Genomic DNA, 25990 nt, shown 5'->3' with positions numbered 1-25990 from the left:
ACAAAAAAAAAGACACTGAGTGCTGCATAATGAAGACACAGAAACACTGGAAAGTCTCAGCGATGCTTCACCCTAATTGTCACACAACTGAAAGCCTGGGATCCCCCAACAGCTAGAACCTGCTGCTATGGAAACCTTAATGTTCCATCATCTGAGAGATTAAAAATTGAGGCTATTAATGGACTCGACAGTAGTTTGCATGTTTCATTAGTAAAAAATGCCATTATTCTAGGACTTAGGGAATTGGATTTGGGGGTGATGTTTTTTATTCTGTATTAAAATGGTCCAGGCATAATTTGAATGGTATAACAAAAGAAAGGAAACAACTGAGGAGGAATTAGGACATTTCTGCAAATCAATTCTTCCTCCTCTCCCTGATCTTCCCTTGCTGGCTGATTGTTTAACTGAGTACAGGTGAGGTTTAGAGGATGCGCAGGAGAGAGAAGCCGATTTCAGCCTCCATTCAATTCCTGTGCAGGTTTTTTATGAAACCCAGGCTCCTTTGTTTGGGAGGCAGCATAATTAGAGCAGTGTTTGGAAAACCAAAGACCACAACCCATTACTGAGTCAGAAAATAAAACCAGGGAGTCTCAATCAACATTTATTAAAAACAAAATGAAAAAGGATAAAAAGAAAAATACTGAAAGGTCTTCCAATTGTTAGGATAAGTATTATCTTTAAAATTCTTTCTACTAGTTTACAGTGTAGTAGTGCTTTCTACTGTGAATCATGACCAAAAAATTTTGCAAAACATGGTCAGAGTGCATAATTAAGAGGCCAGGCTATGAAGCTAGACTGTCTGAATTTGAATCCTGATTTTACCACCTGCTGGCTATATAAACAAGTCATTTAACATCTCTGAGCATCCGTTTGCTTATCCATAATGCAGGAATAATAAAGTTGCTGTAAGAAGGAAACAATTAAAACAATACGAAGTACTTGGAATATGTCTAGTCCATAAAAAGTGCTCAAGTGAGAGTTAGCAATGGAAAAATGTCATTGATTACTTGGAGGAATTACATTTTTAGATCACTGAACATGTCTATCTTTTCATATTTATATTTGTAAAATAGGGCCAATTCTTGCCAGTTTAGAAAAGTATCATTATAAATTGTCCTGTTAAACCATACAGTACATCACATGACTTGCATTGCTCTTAAGACTACTGTGCAGGTTTTATTCCTTTCCCTTGATACCAGAATCATAATGGGTTCTACTGCATCATGAGGCCAATAGAGAACTGTTGTAAAGACAAATGCAAATATTAAGGCTCTTTTTTTCTAGGAAACAACAGAATTTTTAGCTCATTTCTCCTTAAAGGCTACATCACATCTGAATGGACCACTAGGGTACTATTTAGTGCTCAAAACATTAATCCACTAAATGGTGCCTGAAAGGTTAATGCAGCTTCTGAAAATGACTGACCTGTTCCCAGAGGCCTGTCCTGGGAGAGCAGGGTTCTCCAAGTCAGATATGGGGCATTGCTCTGGAGAAGCAGTCAGAGGAGAGCAGCATAAAATCTGGGAGGCAAACACATGGCCTCTGTTGGTAATGGTGCCTTGGGGATCTGAGTCTAGGGGTTGCCTTATTTCCTAAAAGTAAAAGATATCTAAACAGTTTCCAATGTCCTCTTTTAACTGATTGACACTTTGCTAAATGGAACTTACTGGGGACAGAAGTGTTATGAACACTAAAATGTGATGATAGTTTTGTGTGTTTGAAATTCTTTACCTTCACCCGATCACTAGATGGGGGAGAGTTAACTGAAAAGGACACATAATTTCCATGGGTGTTGTGTCAGTATCAGTCGAAGAAACTGGGGCCCAGAGAAATTGAAAGGGAGTTGGAAGGGGGTTTATTATTATAAATGATTTCATTTCCTGAACACTTACTAGGTACCAGGCCCTACAGGGGAAGCTTTGTACACATGAACTAATTGAATATCAGCCGTTGCTCTGTAATGTAGGAATTATTACTCCTATTTTCCAGATGAGGAAATTGAGGTTTTGAAAAATTGTTGGATAATTTACCAAAAGTTAGAATGCTGGTAACTACTCTAGCACCTGTGTGTCAATAGCTGATAAGAGACACCTTCAATCCATTGATTTCCATGCTTTTTCATTCCTCATTGCCCATCTACCTGTATCCTCACTTCTCTCCTAAGATTCCAGGATACTTTTTAAAATTCACTGTCTTGCACAAGCCCTAACTCTTACCCATCTCTCCTCTAATTTTTCACCTGGGGAAACTCCAGCCTTGGTTAAACACAATCCTCTGCTTGCTCCACAGTGGTCTTCGAGCAGCCCTCCATCGTCCCACACATCCAGTTCTTCCATATGATAAATATATATTGATCTTACTCCACTATAGAGCCAGAATTCATCCCATTCTCTGGCTATCCATTGCTACCACCCGAGATTGAGCCACCATCATCTCTTGCCTAACTGCTGCCATAGGCTTTCAATAACCTCCTCGCTTCCACTCACACTCCCTACACTATTCCCCTGAATAGCAGCCAGAACAGTCTTTACAAATATTATTTACTTCATGTCCTCCATGTGCTTCAAGCCCTCCAGGGGTTTGCCATTGAGTATTGGATAAAACCCAAAGCCCAACATGATCAAGCCCCTGTGTGCTTTTGGACCTCAGTTTAAATCATGCTCCCAGCCACTCACGATGCCCAAGTTCTGTGGGCCTTCTCCTTGTTCCTTGAATGCTCTGAACTTTCTCCTGCCCCAGAGCCTTTGCAATTGCTATTTGTTCCATCTGACAGGCTCTTTTGCCAGTTCATCGCATACCTTCTTATCACTCAAGTCTAGGTTCAGATCTTACCTCCTCTGAGAAACCTTCCCTGGACATCATGCTTAAGTGCCCTTCTATGTGACACCAGAGCCCAAGATCTTTCTAGAACATCATGTTACCATTAAAATAATGTATTTGATGAGCTTCCCTTTAGGCACAATTTGCAATTAATTATTTCCATCTCTCTCCTCCACCCCTTTCTCAGTCCTAGCATCCCTGACATAACTACCCCCATGCTTAGCTAGTCAATATGTAAACCTCACAACTGTATTACTTGATATGGCCTGCTCTTAAGTATTAAGTGGCTGAGGGGAAAGGCAGGTTTTTAAAAAATTTCATTGGGGCAATGAAGCTTAGTCATATTGAAGAGAGACTTTGGTGAGAGGATGGAGGTGACTTAAGGAGGGTCTCACCATAAACACCCTTAAATAAATTTATGTGTCTCTACCACAGCAGTGGCTACCTACTTCTACTTACATGCTAATTCTTTCCAATCTATATACCCACATCCTTGTCTGAATCTAGCGGTACCTGATCCTACAACTGTATTTCTCATGTGAAAGTAACCAGACCAATTAAAGGTTAATGCCCTATGTTACTTTTCACTAACACAGATTCTAAATACAAGAACTAACTGCTTCAGACCCAATATCAGGACACAGTTTTGATAATGTGTATCTAGTAGCTGCTAAACACCTGAATGAATATTCTCCTCACATTAGTCCACTGTGCCTTTTGAGTACAAAAAATTATTTAAGAACTAGGTAGGAAAAGTTTGTGACTTGACTTTTTTCTCTCCTGACTGCATAATGAGGCTGTGCTGCCTTGCCCCTGGTCATGCTTTCCAAAGGCTGCTTTATATATCTTTTGGGCAATAACCATTATGCATTATCATTTTCTTGGCATGGTTTTTATTTGCTGGGGAAGTTATTCAAAAGCTTCCACGCCCTACTCAGTGACCCAGATAGATAGGATACTATCGCCACCTGTGCAGTCCTCATTACCAAGACAGCAAAATAGAGGCATTGATTAGTAGTACAGATAGAGTGGCATTTTAAAATTATATTCCAAACATTAGAATCCTCTCATTTTAAAAATCCTTTAAAAAATTCCTCTATAGAAACTCCTAATAGATGGTGGCATTTATGCCAAGATCAACATGAAACTTAGCTGAAACAAAATCAGCTCTCGAGAAACAACAAAAATTGGGCAGGAAAAAGAACATTTACACTCCTATCCTTATTTTTTTTTAAGATTTTATTTATTTATTCATGAAAGACACAGAGAGAGAGAGGCAGAGACACAGGCAGAGGGCGAAGCAGGCTCCATGCAGGGAGCCTGATGTGGGACTCGATCCTGGAGCCCAGGATCATGCCCTGAGCTCAGGGCAGGCCCTCAACCGCTGAGCCACCCAGGCGTCCCTACACTCTTATCTTTAAACTAGAAGTATAATTAAATAATCTTGATGACGCTTCAATTCAGATTTAATAATGGATCTGAGTATGTGTTGTGTCCTGTGCTATTCACTTGCTGTCTCTCAGCTCCATGCTGCCCTTCTCTGCTCTGCTCTGTACAGCGGGGATGGTAGTCTGCAATCTACACTTTTCAGGCCCCCTTTCTGTTGGGTGTTGCCAATGGGAGGCATGGATGGGGAACCAGAAGGCTGAAGAGTGTAGAGATTTCGGTCTCGGGCACCAACTCCATGGCAGGGACTGGCAGTTGCTGGGGAGGAGAGAAAAATGAATGTGGGTTCCCCAGGAGCACATCTTTGTAGGTGTAACCAGTCCTGGCTGCAGTGGCACCCCTTAGGCAGGTCTGGGCCTAGTCATGGTGCTTTTAGTACAGGCAGTGGTGGCAACAGCTCTAGCAGCCAGGCAGCAAGTATGAGCCAGTGGGTGCCAGCCCCGGGCACATCAGCAACCTCCTGGTCTCCAGATATCCTGACTCCTTCCTTTTCCTCTCTTCTAACTCTGCCAATCCCTTTGTAGTCAGTTCCCTCTGATGAAATCTGTTTGTTTGTTTTTTTATTGGATTCTGACTGATACATAGGAACAAATTACTTAAACACTTCTTACATTTTGTTTTTAATGGTCATCTAATGGGGCTTTCATTTAAACATTTGTAGTAGTAAATGATAAGAATGATGATTAACCTTTATTATTTACTGTGTGCTGGGTGCTGTTCTTAGCCCTCAGATCTTATTCAGTCCTCACAGTGACTCCTTGAGATACATATTATTTTTATACCCCTTTGATCCTGAGGACCATAAAGCTCAGAAAGGTCAAGTAGATTGTCAGTGCCCACTATCACCCAGTGGAGAGAGCCAGGATTTGATCTAGGACTACCTGACTTGATAGCCTGAATTCTTAATCATTATGGAATATTGCTCCTGGCCAGTCTACTTACAACCGAATGTACTTATCCATTGTAGACAATGAGGTCTTTGGTTAAACCACAGTCTTTTATGATGACTTTTGCAAATGTGCTCCTTGAAGTCACTTTAGAAGTTGGATATCTATAAGCAATGTAAAAAAATATATAAATACTAGTCACTTGTAGATTATAAGCTCCATGAGGCCAGAATGATTACCTGCCATATTCATCACTGTATCCCCAGCATCTGGGGTGGTTTTTGTCACATTTGAAGTTCTAATATGTTTACACAATAAATGTTCATTAATATGCAATAAATCATATATAAACTAAATCACATATACCATATATGGTAAATCAATGAATTGAAGCCTGCATGGGCTTAGATGTGGTTAATTTTTTGCAGTCAGACAACTTTTCTATTGCTAAATACTTCCTTTTGGAAAGAGATCTAGGTAACAAGCAAATAAGGTTTTGAGTTCATTTTCTCAGCCAGAATATGACACAATCTAAACTCAGGAGAGTACATTTTCATAAATGCAAAAATATGGCCCAGGAACATCAGGGATGAAAAGTACAGAATTACTTTATGATTGAATATTATAGTTAATGATTTCTTGTAAGTCCACAAGAGGTGTGTAAAAAAAATGAAGGAGATTCAGCAATACTAAGATATAAGATAATCTGGCAGATTATTAGGGTAGAAGAGGCAATAAAGAATGAACTTGACCCCCCTCCATTTCCTTATGAATGAAAATGTAGAACATTGAGAACGAACAGGTTCAACAAAGGCTTGAGCCTTTGCATGTTAGGTTCAGCAATATCATGAAAGAAGAAGATGACTTTGGGGAGTTACACACTGACACTACCTTGGGAGGGAAATGAATGGGATACAGGCGGGGCTCTAAATGTGGTGTCCTATTGAGCTGGCCACCCAGCTTGAGCTGGTCAAGAATTCAGTTTCTGTTCTGAGAGCTTTGCTGACAAAGGCGCAAGTGTAGGTCCTAAGTAAGGGAAGTTTGTGCAATAGGCCTCTGTGAAAAAAAGTGGATGATATTTATTCTATGGATGAAAGTGGAGGGAATGTTTCAGATTATTGATGAGCATGAGTCCATCAAGGTTGCAATCCAAAGTAATTAAATTGGAGGAAGTAGCATGTCAAAGTTGAGTAAGTGGGGTCAATCTGCCCCAGATACAAGCAAAAAGAAGTGCATTGTATATAGAGAAGGTAAAAACAATAACAAAACCATGAACGCTAATCTGTTATTATCACTATGAGCCTGCAGTCTAAACACTTTCAATGGAAAAATACTCCTCTGTGAAAAAACTTCTCGTAACTTAAGATCTAAATAAGTATAGCAGTTACTGTTGTGTTTTAAATATATACATGATATGTAATATATATAATATGCTTCAGATTTAAAAGACTTATTCCTCACTGAACATTGTATTCCACTTGTAAATTACTTTAGCAAACTGCCAGATGTGAAGGTTGTCCCTGACACCTAAGACTCAGCTACATTTATTTGTTTCAAGGGTAAGTTTGTGATGATTTAGAGTCATTGGGGTTCCCAACTGTCATAATTTGTACGTTCACATATTCCTGTTTAAACCATAGTTTAAACTGTGGGTTTTAAATAATAGTTGTAAACACAATGAAAGAGAACTTGATTTATTTCAATTCTGTCCTTTTAGGTGACTACTTGGAGTTTTTATTTGTGTTTAAGATTTTTAAATTTGCAGAGACTAAAGCTAAAAAATAAAAACTGTAATGTTAACCAATTATGAGAATCCAACATAGGTATGTTTTTCTTTTTTTTCCCCAAAAAGTATCTTGAGTAAATCAAGAACACAAGGACATAATCCATTACTTTATTCCTTTTTAGAAATGAATGTTAATCCATCCATCCATCAATTTATTCATTTCTAGTATGATTATGTTTATTAAGGTGAATAAAGAAAACAATTCAGTCTATATTTCTTGACATTATTTTTGTTTCATGTCATGTTATTACCAAAATTAATTTTGTTGTATAGAGGAAAAAATGTTTTCTGTATATCAAATATGCTAGGGATGTCACTGGTGGGAAATATATGAATTGCTGTGAATACATGGCAAATCTTTCCAAATTGTTATTGCAAATGAAGCCCATGAGACCCTGGGAAGATAAATACTATCAATTCTGTCCATCCTGTGCTTATTAACTGACTCCCATAATAGGGACAAAGAGTAGTGCTGGCCTATGATTTGAACCTTCCTCCATGTCTCATGAAATTCTTAATGATTTATCCGTTTAAGACATTTTGGTGAATCCTTTAGGTTTCCTATGTGATTTATAGCATTTCATTCAGAGTGACTTTCTTCAAGTGGATATGAGGTCTATTAGCAGTATATGCCTTTCCATTCTCAGAGCTAACAAGTTAAAGACAATTTGGTAAGGGTGTGCCATCAGTGAAGACTTTTTAGTTAGATATCAGTTAAGAACCAGTAATATACTGGCTAATTATCTACACCTCCCGTTGCTAGGAAGAAAATGCTGAAGTGCAATAAAGAAGAAAGACTTCCTTTACTCAAGTAAACATTGGTATAGCAACCAATAAACTTCCTATTTACCTTCCCTTCAGGATTTAAATGTCCAGGTAATGTTTTGGTACTATATTGTGAAATAAAGCAAGGGTAATAAAAATGAATTTGTTGCATACAGTTTTTTCAAAAAACTGGAAAAATGTAGACACATCATATCTGGTATCTGAGTTAGAATTTGGCAAGTATGATGAGAATAGAGAGGTTTAACATAGAAATTAGAGCTTCCAGGAATATAGGGAGAGCTGAATGGGTTCTTCTGGTCACCTGCTCATGCTGATCTCCTTATATACAAGTGACATGGTCACATCGTGGGTTCTGTGAGAAGTGATCAAATCTATAAGGATCACAGTACTCAGACCCATGGCATCTATCTCTTCAACAGGAAGAGACAAGCACTACCAGGTTATTAGAATAATCTAGCCGACACTCTCCTCCCTGGATACTGTTTGGGTAGTCAGTGCCACGACCTGACTCTGTGATTCTTCTTTCTCAAGCTTTCGTGGCTGACCAATACCTCTCTTAAGTGATACCATCTTTCCTTTAATGTACAGTCTTTAATCAGATGATTACCCTATTGTTTCTAGATTTTTACCCCCAGTAAAACTGTCTGGGCCATTCTGCATTAATTTTATTTTTTTTATTTATTTATTTTTTTAATTTTTATTTATTTATGATAGTCACACACAGAGAGAGAGAGAAGCAGAGACACAGGCAGAGGGAGAAGCAGGCTCCATGCACCGGGAGCCTGACGTGGGATTCGATCCTGGGTCTCCAGGATCACGCCCTGGGCCAAAGGCAGGCGCCAAACCGCTGCGCCACCCAGGGATCCCTGCATTAATTTTATAATTTCACACTCAGAGATAATATTTTCTGGCAACTTACTATCACATACCAACTAGAGTGACCATAGGGAAGTTTGCCAATCAACCGAGGGTTTGATGAATCTCTCTTCAGTCCACTCACTTCTGAATTTATAGACAAGTATGAAGAATTGGAAGGGGTTCAGAGAAAAGCCATGAAGAAGATTAATGAATGTGAGAATGAAAATATGGAAAGATCAAAAGTACTGAGGGAGAGAAAACTGCATGTGAATTTAATAATAGTATCCAAAAATACTGGATTGTTAAACGTAAGAGACCAAATTATTTTGCAGCATAAGGGAATTAGGCTTGACAGAAAGAAGAACTTCCTTATGGTAAGAAATGTGAGTGATGAATGGCTACCAAAAAAGGATTGAAATCTGCTCTGTAGAGTTTGAAAAATGATGTATTTTCACTTTTTATAGACTGTAGTCCTTTCTGAAGGCAGAGAAATGGGCCACATAACATTTCAATTTTTTTTTCCGGATCTGAGATTTATGTATTCACTTTCTCAGTAATGAATCCTTCCACAGTTAAGTGAACCAAGAACCTAAGAACTTCAGGTGGTGATTCAAGCTAAATTAGAAAGCTAAATTACAAAGAAATTCCTTTTTGTGTGCACTGGCTTTAACTTCTTTTTAGCAAAAGAACTCTTTTGAGATACTGATAGACCACCACATACAAATGTGTACATGTGCCAAATCTGCATACAATTTCTAGGTATTCATGGACTCCCCACAACCTATTCAATGAGCCCTTTAAGGGTCAAGGGATCCAAGTTAGTAAATCTTTTTTCAGAGGAAATTTATTCTTTCTTTCTTCCTTTTTTTTTTTTTTTTTTCTGGCTGCTTGGAGTTTATTTTCTACTTGGTACAAGGCACAGGGTTACATGGTGTCAGGAAAGCTTGTGTGTGGCTTGGATAGTAATGAGTGGGGTTTCCTCAATTTCTTTTTTGGTATTTTGCTGTTTTGATATAAAAGAACCCTACTGCTTCTGCTTGCTGTAGCCTGCCTGGTCTATGTGGAGAGGAGGGGAGGGGAGGGACGGGAGAGGACAGCACTCGTGAGCCTGGCACTTCCTGAAGCCTAGTGGTGGCCACTCAGGGCTGGGGTCCAGTGTTGGCTTTGCCAGGCTACTCACCAGGCTCCTTCCTCATGGCCTCCAGAGCCATGTCACAAGTGATCATGCCACTGGAGGCTTGGGGACACTTGGAACATTCTGGGGACTCCAACACTATAGCCATTAATGAGAGAGTGGACTTCCCTCAAAAGAAGTTTGCCCATCAGTGACCTGGGTGGGCCCTAGAGAGACCTGGGTGGTGAGGGGTGGCTTCCCCAGGGTACTCTGAAGTTCTACAAGGGCTGTTAATGGAAGTGGAACCCAGGTGGCACCAGTAAGAGTCATGGGTGGCCATGAGCAAGCTGTGGGAGGGAAGTGCTGCCATGCTGTCACTTGTGGGCTGATGGAAACCTTGTCAGTGACCCCTTGTGGGCTTTGGTATATGATGGCTGGTGGTAGGGACCTGGATGGTAGGCCACAGAGGAGACTGCAGAAGGCCACTCCACCACTGAGGGGTGGGAAGAAGCTAGAGGAAATTTATTCTTATTTCAGACATGGCCAATCCCATTCTTATAGAAAATTTGTTCTGGGGACATCAGCCTTTGACTCAGGTCATGATCCTAGGGTCTATGATGGAGCCCTACTGCAGGCACTTTGCTCAGCAGGGAAGCTGCTTCTCCCTCTCTACCTCCTGCTCTCCCTGCTTATATTCTCTCTTTCTCTCTCAAATAAATAAATAAATTCTTTAAAAAAACTGGAATAGTCTTGGTATCATGAATCACCTTCACACCACAGGAAATGTATGACTTGTATACCTCTTTTCTTTCTCATCTTCCCTTTTGTTCTCCCTATTCTTTTCTTTTGAGTGTCACACATCCTTCCCTCATCTTCTCCCTTGGTCCTTCCTTTCTGTCAAGGTCTATAAGTTGCCCTCAGGGCATAAGGTAACAAAAAGATTGCCTATTAAAGCCTAGAATCTGATTAAATATGTTAAACAAAGATCACTTTAGTCGCCACCCCCCCACCCCCGCCCCCGCATTAGTGGGTCAAAGTCCTCAGTGTCATTTGTACTTTATAGCTACCTGTGAAGGAAGACCTCTTCATAAACACACACTTTAGAATCTGGAAGTGATTGTTGTACTCATGGAATTCTTCACTTAGAAAAATCTGGGAAGGGGTGCCTGGCTGGGTTGGTGGGTGGAGCATGCAACTTTTGATCTGGGGTTTTGGGTTCCAGCCCCACCTTGGTTTCGAGATTATCTAAAAATAAAATCTTAAAAAGAAAAAAAAGAGAGAGAGAGAGAGAAATATCTGCAGTTTTCTCTTTTGGTTGGGGTCAGAGACACTTAGAGAAAGCAAATTTCTCTAAGCTCGCCACAAAATTGGAATCAAGTTCCCTTAGAAAAGGTTTACATGAAAAGCCAAGGGGAGATTAGGGTAAGACTCACACTTTATCCCTAACACTTTTTTTCCTGCCCTTTCCTGGGAATGAAATTATGTGAGAAATCAATTTGCCTCCTTATGTTACTTTGCAGAATTTCCACTTCTGTGCAGCCCTTTCTCCTTTGCTGGTTCCTCTTTGAGGAGCTGTTATGAAGGCCATTTTCCTGCATTTCAAGGACAACACATTCATTAAATACTTAATTGAGTGTTTGTTCATGGAACTCACCTTCCCCAATTTTGTAGCATTCTAGTGTTTGTAGGCCAAAGATGCCTTCACTGGGATTCAGTTTGGGGAAAATCTTGCCATAAAATAAACTCTCTGTAAGTCTGAGTATTTATATAGAAGATCTAGAAGAGGAAATAATACCAGTAGACATATTTGGAAGATTTTCTCCTACTTTTAACTTAAAAACATCACCAGAAAGTAGTCAAAAATTTAAATTTTAATTTGAAGGCTTGACCAAGTTTCTGCTTTAAAGCACAAAAAATGAAGAAAAATAAGCTATCCTTTTCTTTTAAGCAACAAGCTTGATTTACAAAGGAATCTTTCGCTAACAGGTATTCCAGTAATTTTAGTCTAAAGATGACAACGTCAAGAGAATGGCATTTCTTACTACCAAGTACTACATATTAAGTTGTTGTGCTACTTTTAAAAATTATTTTTTTTAATTGAGGTATAACTGACATATAACATTATATTAGTTTCAGGCGTATAACATATGAACGATTGGATATTTGTACACATTGTGAAATGATTAGTACAATAAGTCTAGTTAGCATTCATCACCATACAATCATATTACATTTTTAAGGTGAGTATCAGGTTGACTAGGGCCTGACCTATTTTAGTTGTTAAGTATTTTCTGTATCACACTGTGTTAAGGACAAGATGAATTCCATAGCTCACTGTATTTCCCTTCTAGGTTGGGCAACAGGGGAATCCAGAATTTACTATGTGGTTTCCCTTATCCCTAGGCAGAACCTTGAGGCATGCATTTCTATGAACTAACTCTCCTGGGCTTTTCTTTTTCTTCCTTTCACTTTGCTCTGATTTCTCTACCTTTAGAAAAAAAAAAAATCTCATTGTCCTACTTGTAAGTACATAAACTACCTGAGATCTATTTTGTAGTAAGATAGGACATTAAATAAATAACACAGATAATTTTATGATGATAATAATCTTGAAACTTAAAATTCAAGAGGAAGTCAACACCTTTGAAAAATGAGTGAGTTGACAAGTTCTATTTCAGAAAATGTTTGTGATTCAAAGTAAATTGGACCAACCTGAAGTTTCTGCATAGCTCCCCAGAATGAAACCCACAGCAATGATAGACTCTTAAATAAAAAATATTCTTCAAAAAAAAAATATTCTTCCAAGTCCAGATTTATGTCATACCACCAGGTATGTTTGGCAGAACATCATCTATAAGTAGTTATACAGAATTTGTAACACAAAATCCTATGTTTTCCCATTTCTTAGGATTTGGGGTCTGAATCGTCTGTAAAATATGGAAGCCATATTGTGGATCTTAAATATTTTTCCATGGATCTTGGTCATGGAAGAATTCTTTTTGGTAGCACTTAAGTATCCATTTCTGGTAGAACTCTCCAGTTTCTAGAGCCACTACTGTTTTTGTGGAAAGGCTGTATAATCCTCTGGAGAACAGAGTGGAGTGGTTGAGTAGAGAGGCTGGCTATGCAGCTGTGGTACAAGGCACACCATAATTTAGGAATGAGTGCACCTATTTGTTGTAAAAGAATAATTTGGGAGAAGAGGGAATTTTTACTGAATAAGGAATGCAGGAATTCTAAGCACAGCACTTTTTTTCTACTGTCAACACTTGGCTGCTTATTTATGTGTGTTTTTTTTTTTTAGCTTAAACAATTTTCAACTTCGAATTTCTCCTTATAATCTGTGAATCAAGGAAATGACTCTTTTTTACAGTCACTTAGCTTTCCTTTGGCAGATATCATGGTATCCCAGAAAGGGACAAAGGAGAGGGAGAGTAAAGAGTTGAACAGAATCGCCCAAGAGGTAGAAATGAACAAAGAAACTGGGTTTCTTGCATTGGCCCCTGGGTGACAGAACTTTTAATTCTTGAGAATCCAGCATTTTAAGGGATTCCTTAGATTGTGGTTAAAGCAATTATAAGTTTGGAGCCTGGTTAAACTAAAAATAAGCCCTCTACTAAAAGACAATCTTTTCCAGTTTCTGAAATCTTTTGGTAGAATCTTAGAAATACTTTTTCCCATTATGTTCTGTCTTTTCCTTTAAAGAAGACATTAAATGAACTGAGTTCTGGAAAATATGAGGTGCCAAATAAGATCACAAAGAGAGGTAACCTAAGGCTCCATCCAGATAAGAAAAATGAATAACTATGTCTTGCCCTTTTCCTGATGGATGCTGAGCATCCGCAGTTAACTCTTGTTATGTGCTGGTCATAAGACAGCAGTGTAGGGAAATGAAGTAGTAGTGCAGGAATCAGGGAAGCCTGTTCGGCTTGAAGAATATGACAGGAGGACTGTGTTTGGGAGCTCTGACATTAGACAAATTCAAGATTATGTGGGGCAGTTACTTCCCCTCTGTCTCTACTTTCCAATATGTAAGCATGTCCTAATCTGTAAACAGCAGAAAGATGCCATTAAATCCAGTTAAAAAATATTGTGTGAAAAGTCTCTGGCTGCAAATCTGGCACATAATCATGCTCAACAAATGGTGACCATTATTAGTGTTTATAATTACAAAACCTACTTTTTTGAGAATGTAAGATGTCCTTTTTGTGTGCCTGAATTTCAAACGTATATTGAAATAATTATGCCATCCATTTTTACTTCCTTAGAAGGGAGATGCCATCCATTCATATGCAGTTTTACTAATTTAAAATTATTTGCTAGAAGGTTAAACATAATGTTTTGCAATTCAGAACTGCTGACTACATTAAAAGCAAAAGATGGAGCACTAGCTTCACCCATAGTAAATACTGTGAGAAATCTGGATTTTATTTATTTGCTTAATCCTAGAATGCATAAATGTAGTTTCAGAATTACCTATCATCTGCAAAACCAAATTTAATAAAGAAAATGCAAATATTTGTATCTTTTTTCTTTATTTTTTTTAAAGATTTTATTTTATTTTTATTTTTATTTTTTTATTTATTCATGAGAGACACAGAGCGAGAGAGAAAGGCAGAGACACAGGCAGAGGGAGAAGCAGGCCCCGTGCAGGGAGCCCGATGTGGGACTCCATCCAGGGTCTCCAGGATCACACCCCGGCCTGCAGGCGGCACTAAACCGCTGCGCCACCAGGGCTGCCCTGTATCTTTTTTCTTTAGCCTTACATACCTAGTAAATTATTTTTCAAAGTTACTTAGGTTGGTTAGTTAGTTTGTTTGTTTGTTTATTTATTTATTTATTTATTTATTTATTTATTTATTTATTATTTATTTATTCATGAGAGACACAGAGAGAGAGAGAGACAGAGACACAGGCAGAGGAAGAAGCAGGCTCCATGCAGGGAGCCCGATGTGGGACTCTATCCCAGGTATCCAGGATCATGCCCTGGGCCAAAGGCAGACGCTCAACTGCTGAGCCACCCAGGAGTCCTGGTTAGTTCTTTTCTTCACCAACTTCTGCAGTGTGATTATTTATTCATTGGTAATACAGTTAGGTTAACTCTATTTGAATTTCATTTTAGGTTCCCTCTGTGCCCTGGTTAATTTTCATTGTTTAATTTGTTTTCAGCTATGTGAAATGTTACCACGGTTCTAAAACTCAGAGATACAGAAAAAAGTTATATTTTCCTTAATCTTTCTACCTAATTCCCACCTAGACACTGTGGATAACCATTCCCATGAATGTTTCTGGTTTGTTCTTCCTATATTTCTTTTTGTATACTTTCTTATTTTCTCACATTTCTTAATGAAGATAACACACTATAAATAATCTCTTGCACTTTGTTTCTTGTAATCAGCAATATATCCTGGAAATCATTCCCTATCCATTCATAGTGATTGTTCTTATTCTTTATCTTGATGCAAATTACTTCATTGTGTGGATATGTCACAGTTTATTCAAACATTCTCTTATGTATGGGTATGTGCATGTGTAACTTCGTTATATAGTACCAAATTCCCCATCTAGAAGATTTGCGTTCCTAGCAATATAAGAGAATGTCTCTTTCCTCATAGCCTGGTCAATACAATGTGGTGTGTTACTTCTGGATTTTCTCCAGTCTGATAGGTGAGAAATGGTAACTCAGTGTTGCTAGAATTTGTACTTCTTTAGTTGTAAGTGAATTTACACATCTTTACGTATGTTTAGGGGTCATTTGTGTATTTTGTGTGTGTGTGTAAATTGTCTATTCATATCTTTTTACCATTTTCTATTAGGTTTTGGTCCTTAGTCCCAGTTTTTTTTTTTTCCTTAGTCCCAGTTTTTAATAGTTCTTATATAGTGGGGATTTTAGCTTTTTATTTGGGGTATATGTTATAAATATTTCCTCCAGTTAGTTGCCTTTTAACTTCATGGTATTTACCGTGTAATTAATTTTTTTTTCACGTCATCAGATTTACCAGTAGTTCTGTTTACTGGCTTCAGATTTTGAATCCTAGTCAGAAAGACTTTTCCTACATTGAAGTTAAAGAGGAATTTACTCATGTTTTTTTCCCCCCCAATACTTTTATGGTTTCATATATTATGTTAAAATTCCTGATATGTTTGGAGTTTACTCTGTGTATGGAGTGAGGTATGGACCTAATTTTATCTTTTGCCAAATGGCTACCATTTATTAAAAAGCCAATCTTGGGCAGGCCCGGTGGCGCAGCGATTTGGCACCGCCTGCGGCCCAGGGCATGATCCTGGAGACCTGGGATTGAGTCCCACGTCGGGCTCCCTGCATGGAGCCTGCTTCTCCCTGCCTGTGTCTCTGCCTCTCTCTCTCTCTCTCTGTCGGTCATGAATAAATAAATAAAATCTTTAAAAAAAAAAAGAACTTAAAAAATATAAAATAAAAAGCCAATCTTAAAAAATATTAAAATAATATAAAAAGTCAATCTTTGCCCCATTAATTCAAGATGCACTTTTATCATACTCTAAACTTTCATGTCTTTGGATCCATTCCTATTCTTTTTCTTTGGTCTACCTGTCTGTTCATGAGTTAGTAGCACAATGTTTAAATCATAGGAACTTTATCATATGGTGTGCTTTAGGTAGAGCTAGTTCTTCAGAGTTTTCTTTTTCAGTGCTTTCCTGATTACTCTTACATGTTTGTTTTCCACATGAACTTTCCTATCAACTTACCTAACTTCATTAAAAAAAACTTGTTGGCATTTTATTGGGATTGTTGTAAACTTATCCATTAACTTGGGAAGAGCTGATATCTTTATAATGTTGAGTCATTCTATTCAAGAACAGGGAGGTCTATGCATTTGTTCTACTCTGGTTCTATCAGAAGAATGCTATTAATATTTTAATCTAAAGAAGACATTGATAATGAAAGATTATCAGGAGTCACTAGGCACCACTATCAAACATGATGTGATGGCCATTGCCTCCTTCATATTATCCATTCAACAAATATGTACTGAGCATTTACCTACCAGATGGTGGACTTTATGCTAGGTCCTGTGGATACAAAAGCAAAACACCTGGTCCTGCCCAGGAGGCACTCACAGTCTAATGGGAAAGACAGGTTATTAAATTGATGGTAGCAATTACTTTTCCTTTCTGAAGATACCCAAGTCCTTTCACTGAGGAGAACTAGATTCAGTGTCCAAGAGACATCAAGGATGTTGAAATTGGTTTTATGAAACCTAGATGGAAATTTGTTTCTCAATTTTATTTATGCATTCAATAGCTTTTGCCTACAACTGCATCTTAGAAGATAATTTAAAAGTCTAATTGTAATGTGTTGAAGCCCTTCTTGTTCATGCATGTGTATCTAGTGAGATATCATGTGGAATGTTGAAATTAGTTGACTCCAGCAGCAGCTGGTACACAGCAAGCTTCTCTTCTCAAATCACTTTATTTTCCAATGGTCATTAATAATTTGCTTAAAAAGGAAGCAAATCCTTAGACTTTTATTACTCTCCCCTGATTTTTCTACCAGTGCTTGCAATTTAACAGTTGGCTAGCACTTTTGTGGAGGTAATAGCAACATTGGATATCATGTTTACATGCTTTTAACAAAATAGAGTTTCTCCCTAGGCTGAGCTAATAATCACTTCAAAACTTTCTTACTAACTCCTTCAATATTAATTCAATCTTATTTTAACTCCATGGAAAATCAAGCAGAATCTTGATCAAGTGTGATCCTGTTGGAAATTAATTAACCCTTTCAGGATGGTCACTGTTCCCGGAAAAGAGACTATTTACTTTCTGAGCTGTTTCTGGCCAGATATCTAGTATAAAATTCTCAGTATCACATTCTCTTGTTAGGGAACAATTCTAGGTTTCAAAATGGACATAAGATAATGATAGGATGTGGATGTGGATAGGATGTGCTTCTAACTGCTGAATTAGAGGTGGCAATTGTTGATACTAGGGAAAGGGGATGTGGTGGGAGAAGGGAAGTAACCCTAGGCTTTTCCATTTTTCTCTCATCATGGCTTGACAGTAAAAGGAGACATGTTCACTATAGGTTTTCAAAAAACAAAGACTGTTTCTTCAGGAAAACCTAAGAGTCCTAGAGGGAAAGGGATAGAGGCCTTTCAGAAGGAGAAGCAGGCAGCTATTATTCAAACATAAGCTGAAAATAACCTTACATGGAATTTGCTCAAGTAACTCCTAGAATTTTATTAGTGTGTTCTGTTTTCTTTTTCTTATTAATTTTATCCCTCTTGTGTTCTGCACAGCATTGTAGTCATTCAGTTACACCCATTCATTCCCCATCCTCCATACCTACCCCTACCAAGGAGTCTCCAACTCCTTTCTCCTTCACTTGCACCTTTGCTCTATCATGTCATTTTGGAGTGGTACTATGGGAGAACTACATGGTCTCTTAGGCTATGTGGTTCATCATCATCCTCAACAACCTTCATAGCTGTTCTTGATGCTTATCCCCATTTGCCCAAGAACATGTTATATCCAGAGATCACCTAAGTCACTGGTCAAATTAATTGATATCATAAGATTTCCTCCAGTCATTCTTCCATCAAACGAGAGTATTCCAAAATAATAGGCAACACTTATATAATGACACAATTTATGATCAGAAAATTTCAAAAACTAGGAAAGTGAAGGCTAGTGTGCCAAAAGATGATTAAATACTGGCTGACAAGCTGGGAAATGTGAAATATGGAATGAAATATGAATTTTCCCATTTAGTTTTCTCATAATTATATAAGATTAGAACATCTTTGATCTTTTTTTTTTCCTTTCTTGGAATCTTTTTTATTCAGAGTTCTCAACAAGGTGCCAGCAGGAGATGGAGGCATACCATGGTGGCTTCCTACTGGTAACTGCTCTCTCTTTCACTTCTGCTAGTGTGGGATAGAACATTCCCCTCATCCTATGTGAATCTTCTAGTAAAAACAGGGATTTCTTACCACTATTTAGAGGTCAGCCTCTCAGCTGACCTAGAGGTAGTATTTAAACCTCATCCAATGCAACCACATCCATCAATGCACTTCATATATCAACTTCTGCTCCTTAGATGCCTTAGCCTCTTCACACCTGGTCACTTCCATTTCATTACATATTAAGATTCAGCAGAGTAAGTTATTAAAAAGAGCATTTCCGGATTTATTTGCTATATCACTGCTCCTTTCCCTTCAGTGGTTTTAGTTTTGTTCATTTTAAAAATGTCATGCAGAGAAAACAGAGGGATTATTTATAAATTGATTAAATGAATTGTTAATGTTAAATATTGCCTCCATGCCCTCCATCCCACCCTTCACTTCCCCCAGAAATTCAGAGTTTGGGTTTTATCATGTTTGGAGTAAAAAATAGAACTATGTAGTAATTAAAACTACTTGGTACTTAGTGGTTAATTGTCTTCCATGGATTTGGAAGTTACTATACCTAGAGTCTTAGAATAAGCTTACTCTGATTTAATTATTGTAATTCAGGACCAGCCATGCTTCTAACCAACAGCACTGCCCACATAAGCATACCAGTTCTAGCCCAGAGAGAGGTGGGAGAGAGCAGTTAGAAGGCAGGAGAGAGACCCCACTGTGAAATGGACACTTTGTTGCTAAGAGAAAAAAACTACATCAAATTTTTTCTTGACCCACTTTCTCTCCTATTGGGACTCCAATTATATTTGTCTGATATTATCTCACAGTTATAGATCTTCTGATTTAAAAACATTTTTTCCTTTTTATTTCAGTTTGGATAATTTTTTTAAAGATTTATTTATTTATTTAATTGAGAGCGAGCAAGTGAGCGAGAGAGAGAGAGAGAGAGAGAGAGTGCGTGTGTGTGTGAGTAGGGGGGAGGAGTAAAGGGAGAGAGAGAATCTGGAGTATACTTAAGAGCAGAGCTCAATATGAAGCTCAGTCTCATCACCCTGAGATCATGACCTAAGCTAAAACCAAAAGTCGGACATGCAACCAACTGAGCCACCCAGGTGTCCTTGGTTTGAGTAATTTTTATTGGCTTGTTCGAAATTCTCTCATCCTTTTTTTCTGCAATATCCAATCTGCTGGTAACCCATTTAATAAATTTTGACTTCAGATATTGCACTTTTAAGTTTTAGGATTTCTATTTGGTTATTTTATACTGTTTACATTCTTCACAGAAAATTAAGAGAAAATTTCATTTGTTTACCCACAATATACGTTTTCTTGTAAATTCTTTGACAAATTTATAACATTTATTTTAAAGTTCCTAATTTCAGTAACAAGGTTATCTCTGAGTCTATTTCTATGTCATCCAAATTTTATTTTACCACATTTTTCTGCTTCCTCAGATTTTTGAGAGAGAGGAAGAGAGAGAATGCAAGAGGGAGAGCAAGCACAAGTGTGAGCCAGAGAGATTTCCAAGCATTGTGAATGAAAGAACACTGCAGTGTTTTGATCTCGAGCCGGGAGGGGTTGACTGCACTTTCAGATATATTGGATTCACTTTTGGCCCTGAAGTCCAATCACTGTGTAAATGCCCAGGACGATGTGATTGCCCTTTCCTCATCAGCCCAGTCATCCAAAAAAGAACTGCCTATTTCCCCACAGTCTTCCTAGATCTGAGAGCTCACTTGGGCTCTGGATCCAGGTATGGAAGCTGCTACCATTCTCTGCTACCATTCTCACCTGTGATGGGCTCATTTCTCTCTGGAATATAGTTTATCAAGGCTTCTTTGCTGTCAGTATTTTCACTATAAGGCTCCTTTGCTGTCAGTATTTTCACTAGCTTCATAGAGAAGTATGGTTTTTAGTTTGTCTGGCTCTTTTCTTGTAATTACTATCAAAGCAAAGGTTTTTTGCATCCTTCTATAACCTAACTGGAAGCAGTTAGGTACTTCTTTAATTCAACATTTATATGCCCTCGTAAAGGTCACAGGAGAGTAAGGAATATCCATGAAGTCCCCAGAGAATTTCTATGGCATCAATGACTTCCATTACAAAATAGAAAAAAGATGGAGAATGAAATTTTTTGAGACCATATCATTTATAATTATCTTTTCCAAATGAAATGACTGAGAGAAATGCAGAGAAAGGGATGAATAAGCATAGGATCATTTAGGGCTCCACATCACAAAATCAGAGAGTGTAAAGAAACTGTACCACTATAATCAGAGTATTTTAGGAATGCCTAGTGTCTTAGTGGCTGAGCATCTGCCTTTGGCTCAGGTCACGATCCTGGGATCCTCGGATTGAGTCCCACATCAAGCTCCCTACAGGGAGCCTGCTTCTCTCTCTGCCTATGTCTCTGCCTCTCTCTCTCTCTCTTATGAATAAATGAATAAAATCTTTAAAAAAAAAATCACAGTGTTTTTGAGCCAGTAGAAAACCTTAGGTGGTCTAAAGTCCAAACTCCTTACTTACAGACAGCAATGTATTTTTGGGTTCACTTGATAGACTGAATGTTTGCTTTACTTTTTCCAATGTGCTGGACAACCTGTAACTAGACATCAGTATTTCTCCCTCAGACCTATAATGGAGGTCAGTCCTTCCTTTGTTATTTTTCATAATCAAAAAACACAGGAAGCATGTCTCTTTTCCTGAGCTCTAAATTTGAAGTCTTTTTTTTTGTTTTGTTTTGTTTTGTTTTGTAAAACACCAAACTTAGACCTTATACCTCAGGGAAAAATTATACCATCTCTGCATAGTGGAGAGCAAGTTTTGGTAGGTGGTGGTATCATCTTTTGACAAAAGATAACACTTCAACTTAGTTTATCTGAGGTAGGGCAGGTCTGAAGGCTCAAGGGCATTTTGCAATGTATGTGCATCCTTCAAGATATGTAGGATATCATAGTAAAATATGCTAATTAAGAATAGACCTCAAACTCTTTAATACTGATTCACAGGCTCAGTGATGAAAAATTAATGCTTTGGGCATGTAAAAACTAAAATTAGAACTCAGAGTAGTTGAACTATTTATCCATAGTCTAAAAGGAATGATGTCTCCAGTTATTCTTGTCAGGATATAGTCAAATACTTAGTTTGGTTTTCAGTTTGAGCTGAGGTTTGTAACCTTTCTTTCTTAGGAGGTGTTTCTCAAAAGTTCTAGGAAAAGGTGTTTGAGAGTCATCTTCGTGCTCCAACAAGAGATCAATAGTCATTTCCTAAGGGAATTTCATAGTTCCAAACAGCTTAAATAATTCAACCAGAAATAGTCAAAGAAAAGAAAAAGTGTATCAACGATAAATACCCTGTTGAGTCAACATAGAATATAAGAGAAACAGAGAACTTGGGAGGTGTGCATATCTTTAGGGAGGAAAAGAGTAAAGTTTGTGGTTGATAGAACAGCATGATCTATGATTGGATACATCAACTGTGATATGGAAAATCTTTCTTTCAGAAAATAAACTGTTTTGAATATAGCCAGTGTATTCTTTGGAATTTATGGCACTACCATAAACCAAACATCTGTGAACATTCTTCCTCAGTCTCCCACAGAAAAGGTAATTTCATGATTGTAAGAACTTTAAAAATAGAGATTAAGCTCTACTAGCTTTAGAGTAGCTCACAATGGAGATGATTTGGAAAAGACTTAAAAATAATTTTGATTGCTACCTTCAACCTTTTCCAAGATTCTTAAGGACCATTTGTAATTTGCTGACAAAAATGCATTAAGTGCAGAAATTTTGTTTGCAGATTGCGCCCTCTTATTTGTACTTGGTTATGATTCCTTTTATTTGATATTTTATTTTGCCTTATTTGTTGTGATTATTTTAATTTTAAGAAGATAGTCTTACCTTCCCTTCTAGTGGTGAGTATTACAGAGAGCATTGTCCATAAGGCAAAAAGTGGAAAATGGGAAGAATTATGACAGTGAGATTTGCATTTCAGTGACTTGAGGCACACAAGGAAGAGGAGAAATAGCCCCTCACTTCTTGCTACCCCTGACTGCCAATGCCCTCAATGATCAAACTCAGCCAGAAAACATAGGGTATAGAGGCCTTTGAAATGCAATCTACAGGGATCAGCTTTTATCCCTACCTCCCTAGAACAGAGCAGTGAGAGAAGGCAAAGAATGATTTAAAAAAAAAAAAAAAACCATGCCCATGTTCAACTCAAAGCCCAAATCATGAAAGATCTTATCATTGAATGGCAATATGGCATTCATAGTAACAGTTCAATATTGCTCAGCTGGCATTAACCAAATCTCTTGCTATCCACTCACTTCATTTCCAATATTATGGAGGGCTTATTTAAAATGGGAAGATTTACTTACAAACAAGGGTTTTCCAGAAGGATTTAAGGAAAGATCATTAGAGATTACTTAGTTATTTATTAGAATAAATTCAAAGTTAATTTAGAATTTTAGTTGGTGTGGCACACAGATAATTGGTTGCATTGTTTATATACAGATCTTTCTTTTTACATTAAATGGCTATGTATACTATATTCTGATATATATAGGGCACAAAATCAGATCCTGTAGAATAGTCAGGCACAATACAGGCAGTATCAGATTTATACATCGAATCCCAGCATGTGATTGGAGAAAAAAGTCAGACTGGATTTGTAGGGTGAAGGAACTAGGGGTTCTGTAATACACAGTAAACACACATCTGATTTGAAGAACAGCTGCAGCATCTGCTACACTGGCCACAGTGCCTCTGAGGTGGTGGAGCTATTTGATATTGAACAATCTAGGTCTGCACCAGGTAGGGATCATCAGCATCGGGATGCAGCTGCAGGGGTTTGTGAGCCATTCCTGTCTGTAACTTTAGGAAACTGATGTTTCTCCTAGGCCATTTCAATATTACTACTTAAGTAATAACAGATCGGAAAATAAGGACAGTATTCACAACCTCCAGCTAAAATCCTATTGTGGTCTAGACAGTGGAGTGGCATACCATTAGAAAACGTCAGAACTGCAGCTCTTTTTGGATCCCCAAAGCATATGTGCATCCTCCTTCAAAGGTGCCTCTTCCCTGGGGAGTCAAAGTCACCTTCACAGCATCTGAGGTTCCATTCATCCCAAAATGCAAGGGATGCTAAGGAAGATAGCATTTTTTATTCCATTAAGACTCTTACTCATGGTGGAAATTGGATGTACCCGCCTAGGTGTCTTCATTATACTTTCTGCCGAATCTGCCAGACAGTCCAATGGCCCAGGATGTGCAATCTTTCAGTTAGATCACCTCATAGGCAAGGCCAACCACCTGTTTGTGAGCCACTCTCCGCTGTTCCTCATCTGCATCAGCACCTAAGCTAGGGTGCAGATTCAGGGAGACACCTGCAACATTTACTTTGCTCCCTCCAAGCAGGTTAAAGTCTCCATGCTCCCTCAGGACCCACCCATGACAGCTCAGTGGGCAAACTCCCAGCCCTTCCCGCATTAGGTAATGGAATGAGGCTGGATCCAGATTGTAACCACATCTAGTAACATGGTTTTGGGGACAGCCACTTATCTTCCAAGCTTCACAAGTCAAGATATCCACTGGATTGGAAACAATAAGCAAATTGCAGTTTGGGCTGTTTTTTTGTTTGTTTGGTTTTTTGTTTTTGTTTTTGTTTTTTTACAATATTAGGAATGATGATTTTAAAGACGTTCATATTAGGCTGGACCAAATTAAGACAGCTTTGTCCCTCTTGCTGATGTGCCCCAGCTGTGATAATAAGCCGCTTGGAGTTCGCAGTCACATTATAGTCTTTGCCAGAGACAATTTTTGGTGTTCATCCATCTATGGAACTGGTATTGTGGATACAGTGATGAATAAGATCCAGGGGAGGTCCTTGCCCTTGGGCAGATAAAAGGTACATTAAGCCAAGGGAGTGTGAGGTACCTGTGGTTAAAATAATAAGCTAAATGTAATGGCAAATTTTATGTGTCCGTATAGCTCGGCCATGGTACCTAGATATTTGGCTAAACATTATTCTAGATGTTTCCGAAAGAGTGATTTGGATAAAATTTACATTTGAATTGGTGGACTTTGAATAAAGCAGATTGTCCTTCATAATAGGTGGGCCTCATTCACTCATTTTAAGGCCTGACCTTCAGAACAAAAAAACTTACGTCTGAGCAAGAGAAGAACTCTAGCAGGTGGCAGATTTGAACTGCAGCATAGGCTATTCTCTGTGTCCCAGCATGCCAGCCCACCCTACAGATTTTGGACCTGCCAGTCTTCAAAATTACATGGATAATGTAATTATCCATGTGTGTATATAACTATATACACATATAGAATCTCATATATGACTATATACACACGTAGATGTACATACTCACACACACATCCTATTGGTTCTGTTTCTCTGGAGAACCCTGACTAGTACAATAAACTAAACTAAAATAAAGCAAGTATTAGGTTGCACTTCTGATTTTATGAAAAAGACTTTACATATTTTCAATTAAATCTTTTAGTGGGAACCAGGTTGTTAGGGTCCAACAGGGAGACTGCCGAAAAAGCAACTTCCTGTTAAAGGTGCTGAGATGTTAACAGTGGATGGTCCACCTGCCAAGGAACTGATTGGTTATTTCAGGAGGATAGGGTATTTCCTAGGGGAACTACCCCTCCAACTTTATCAAATAACCTTAAAAACAAGGAGTTTATCTCCCATGTATTGTTTTATGATTTTTAAAAAGATCATTATACATTTCATTAGAGAGAATGACATTCTTCCAGATTTGGGAGCCTAGCAATTCTGGAAGCCCAGATATTCTGAGAAGGAAGGTTCCAACTCGAAATTCAGTGAATTAGCAGGGTCAGGTGTTCTTGATTAATGAGGGCCAACTCTGTACATGGGACTGAGGAGAAGTAGAAAAGATACAGTGTTTACTTTTTTATTTTATTTTATTTTTTTTAAGATACAATGTTTAGTGAGCATAAAACCTTCATAGAGGAAAAAAAGTGTGAATATCCAAATGTTCAAGAGTTTAAAAATTATGTAAGACAGCAATATAAGGCAACATACCTACCAACATATAAATCTCAGCTAAGTAGTTCAAATAAGGTCAATAGAAGGTCAGGAAAAACTTTCTTTGGGCTGTAGTGCTCTGGAGAAAGTGGAGCTTAGTCATAGCCTTAAATGGAATTTGTAGTATCATGGTCTGACCTTTATTTTTTTTTATTAAATTTATTTATTTATTTATTTATTTATTTATTTATTTATTTATTTATTTATTATAGTCACACAGGGAGAGAGAGAGAGATGCAGAGACACAGGCAGAGGGAGAAGCAGGCTCCCTGCACCGGGAGCCCGACGTGGGATTTGATCCCAGGTCTCCAGGATCGCGCCCTGGGCCAAAGGCAGGCGC

General features: G+C 38.1%; 1 protein-coding gene and 1 long non-coding RNA gene across 2 annotated transcripts in view; both read right to left on the bottom strand.

Moving 5' to 3' along the window:
- Window positions 1–25990, bottom strand: part of LOC119874206 — a 165543-nt gene that overhangs the window by 104951 nt on the left and 34602 nt on the right. The window lies entirely within an intron of this gene.
- On the bottom strand, window positions 9806–10067 carry LOC111098339 (pancreatic progenitor cell differentiation and proliferation factor-like). Its single transcript, XM_038554629.1, is given in 2 exon segments — window positions 9806–9897; window positions 9935–10067. Coding segments are annotated over 2 exon segments (225 nt in total).

The sequence above is a fragment of the Canis lupus genome, chromosome 12, assembly GCF_011100685.1.
Source record: "Canis lupus familiaris isolate Mischka breed German Shepherd chromosome 12, alternate assembly UU_Cfam_GSD_1.0, whole genome shotgun sequence".
NCBI lineage: Eukaryota > Metazoa > Chordata > Mammalia > Carnivora > Canidae > Canis > Canis lupus.
Note: the sequence above shows the minus strand (reverse complement) of the source record. Positions and strands in the feature narration are given on the sequence as shown.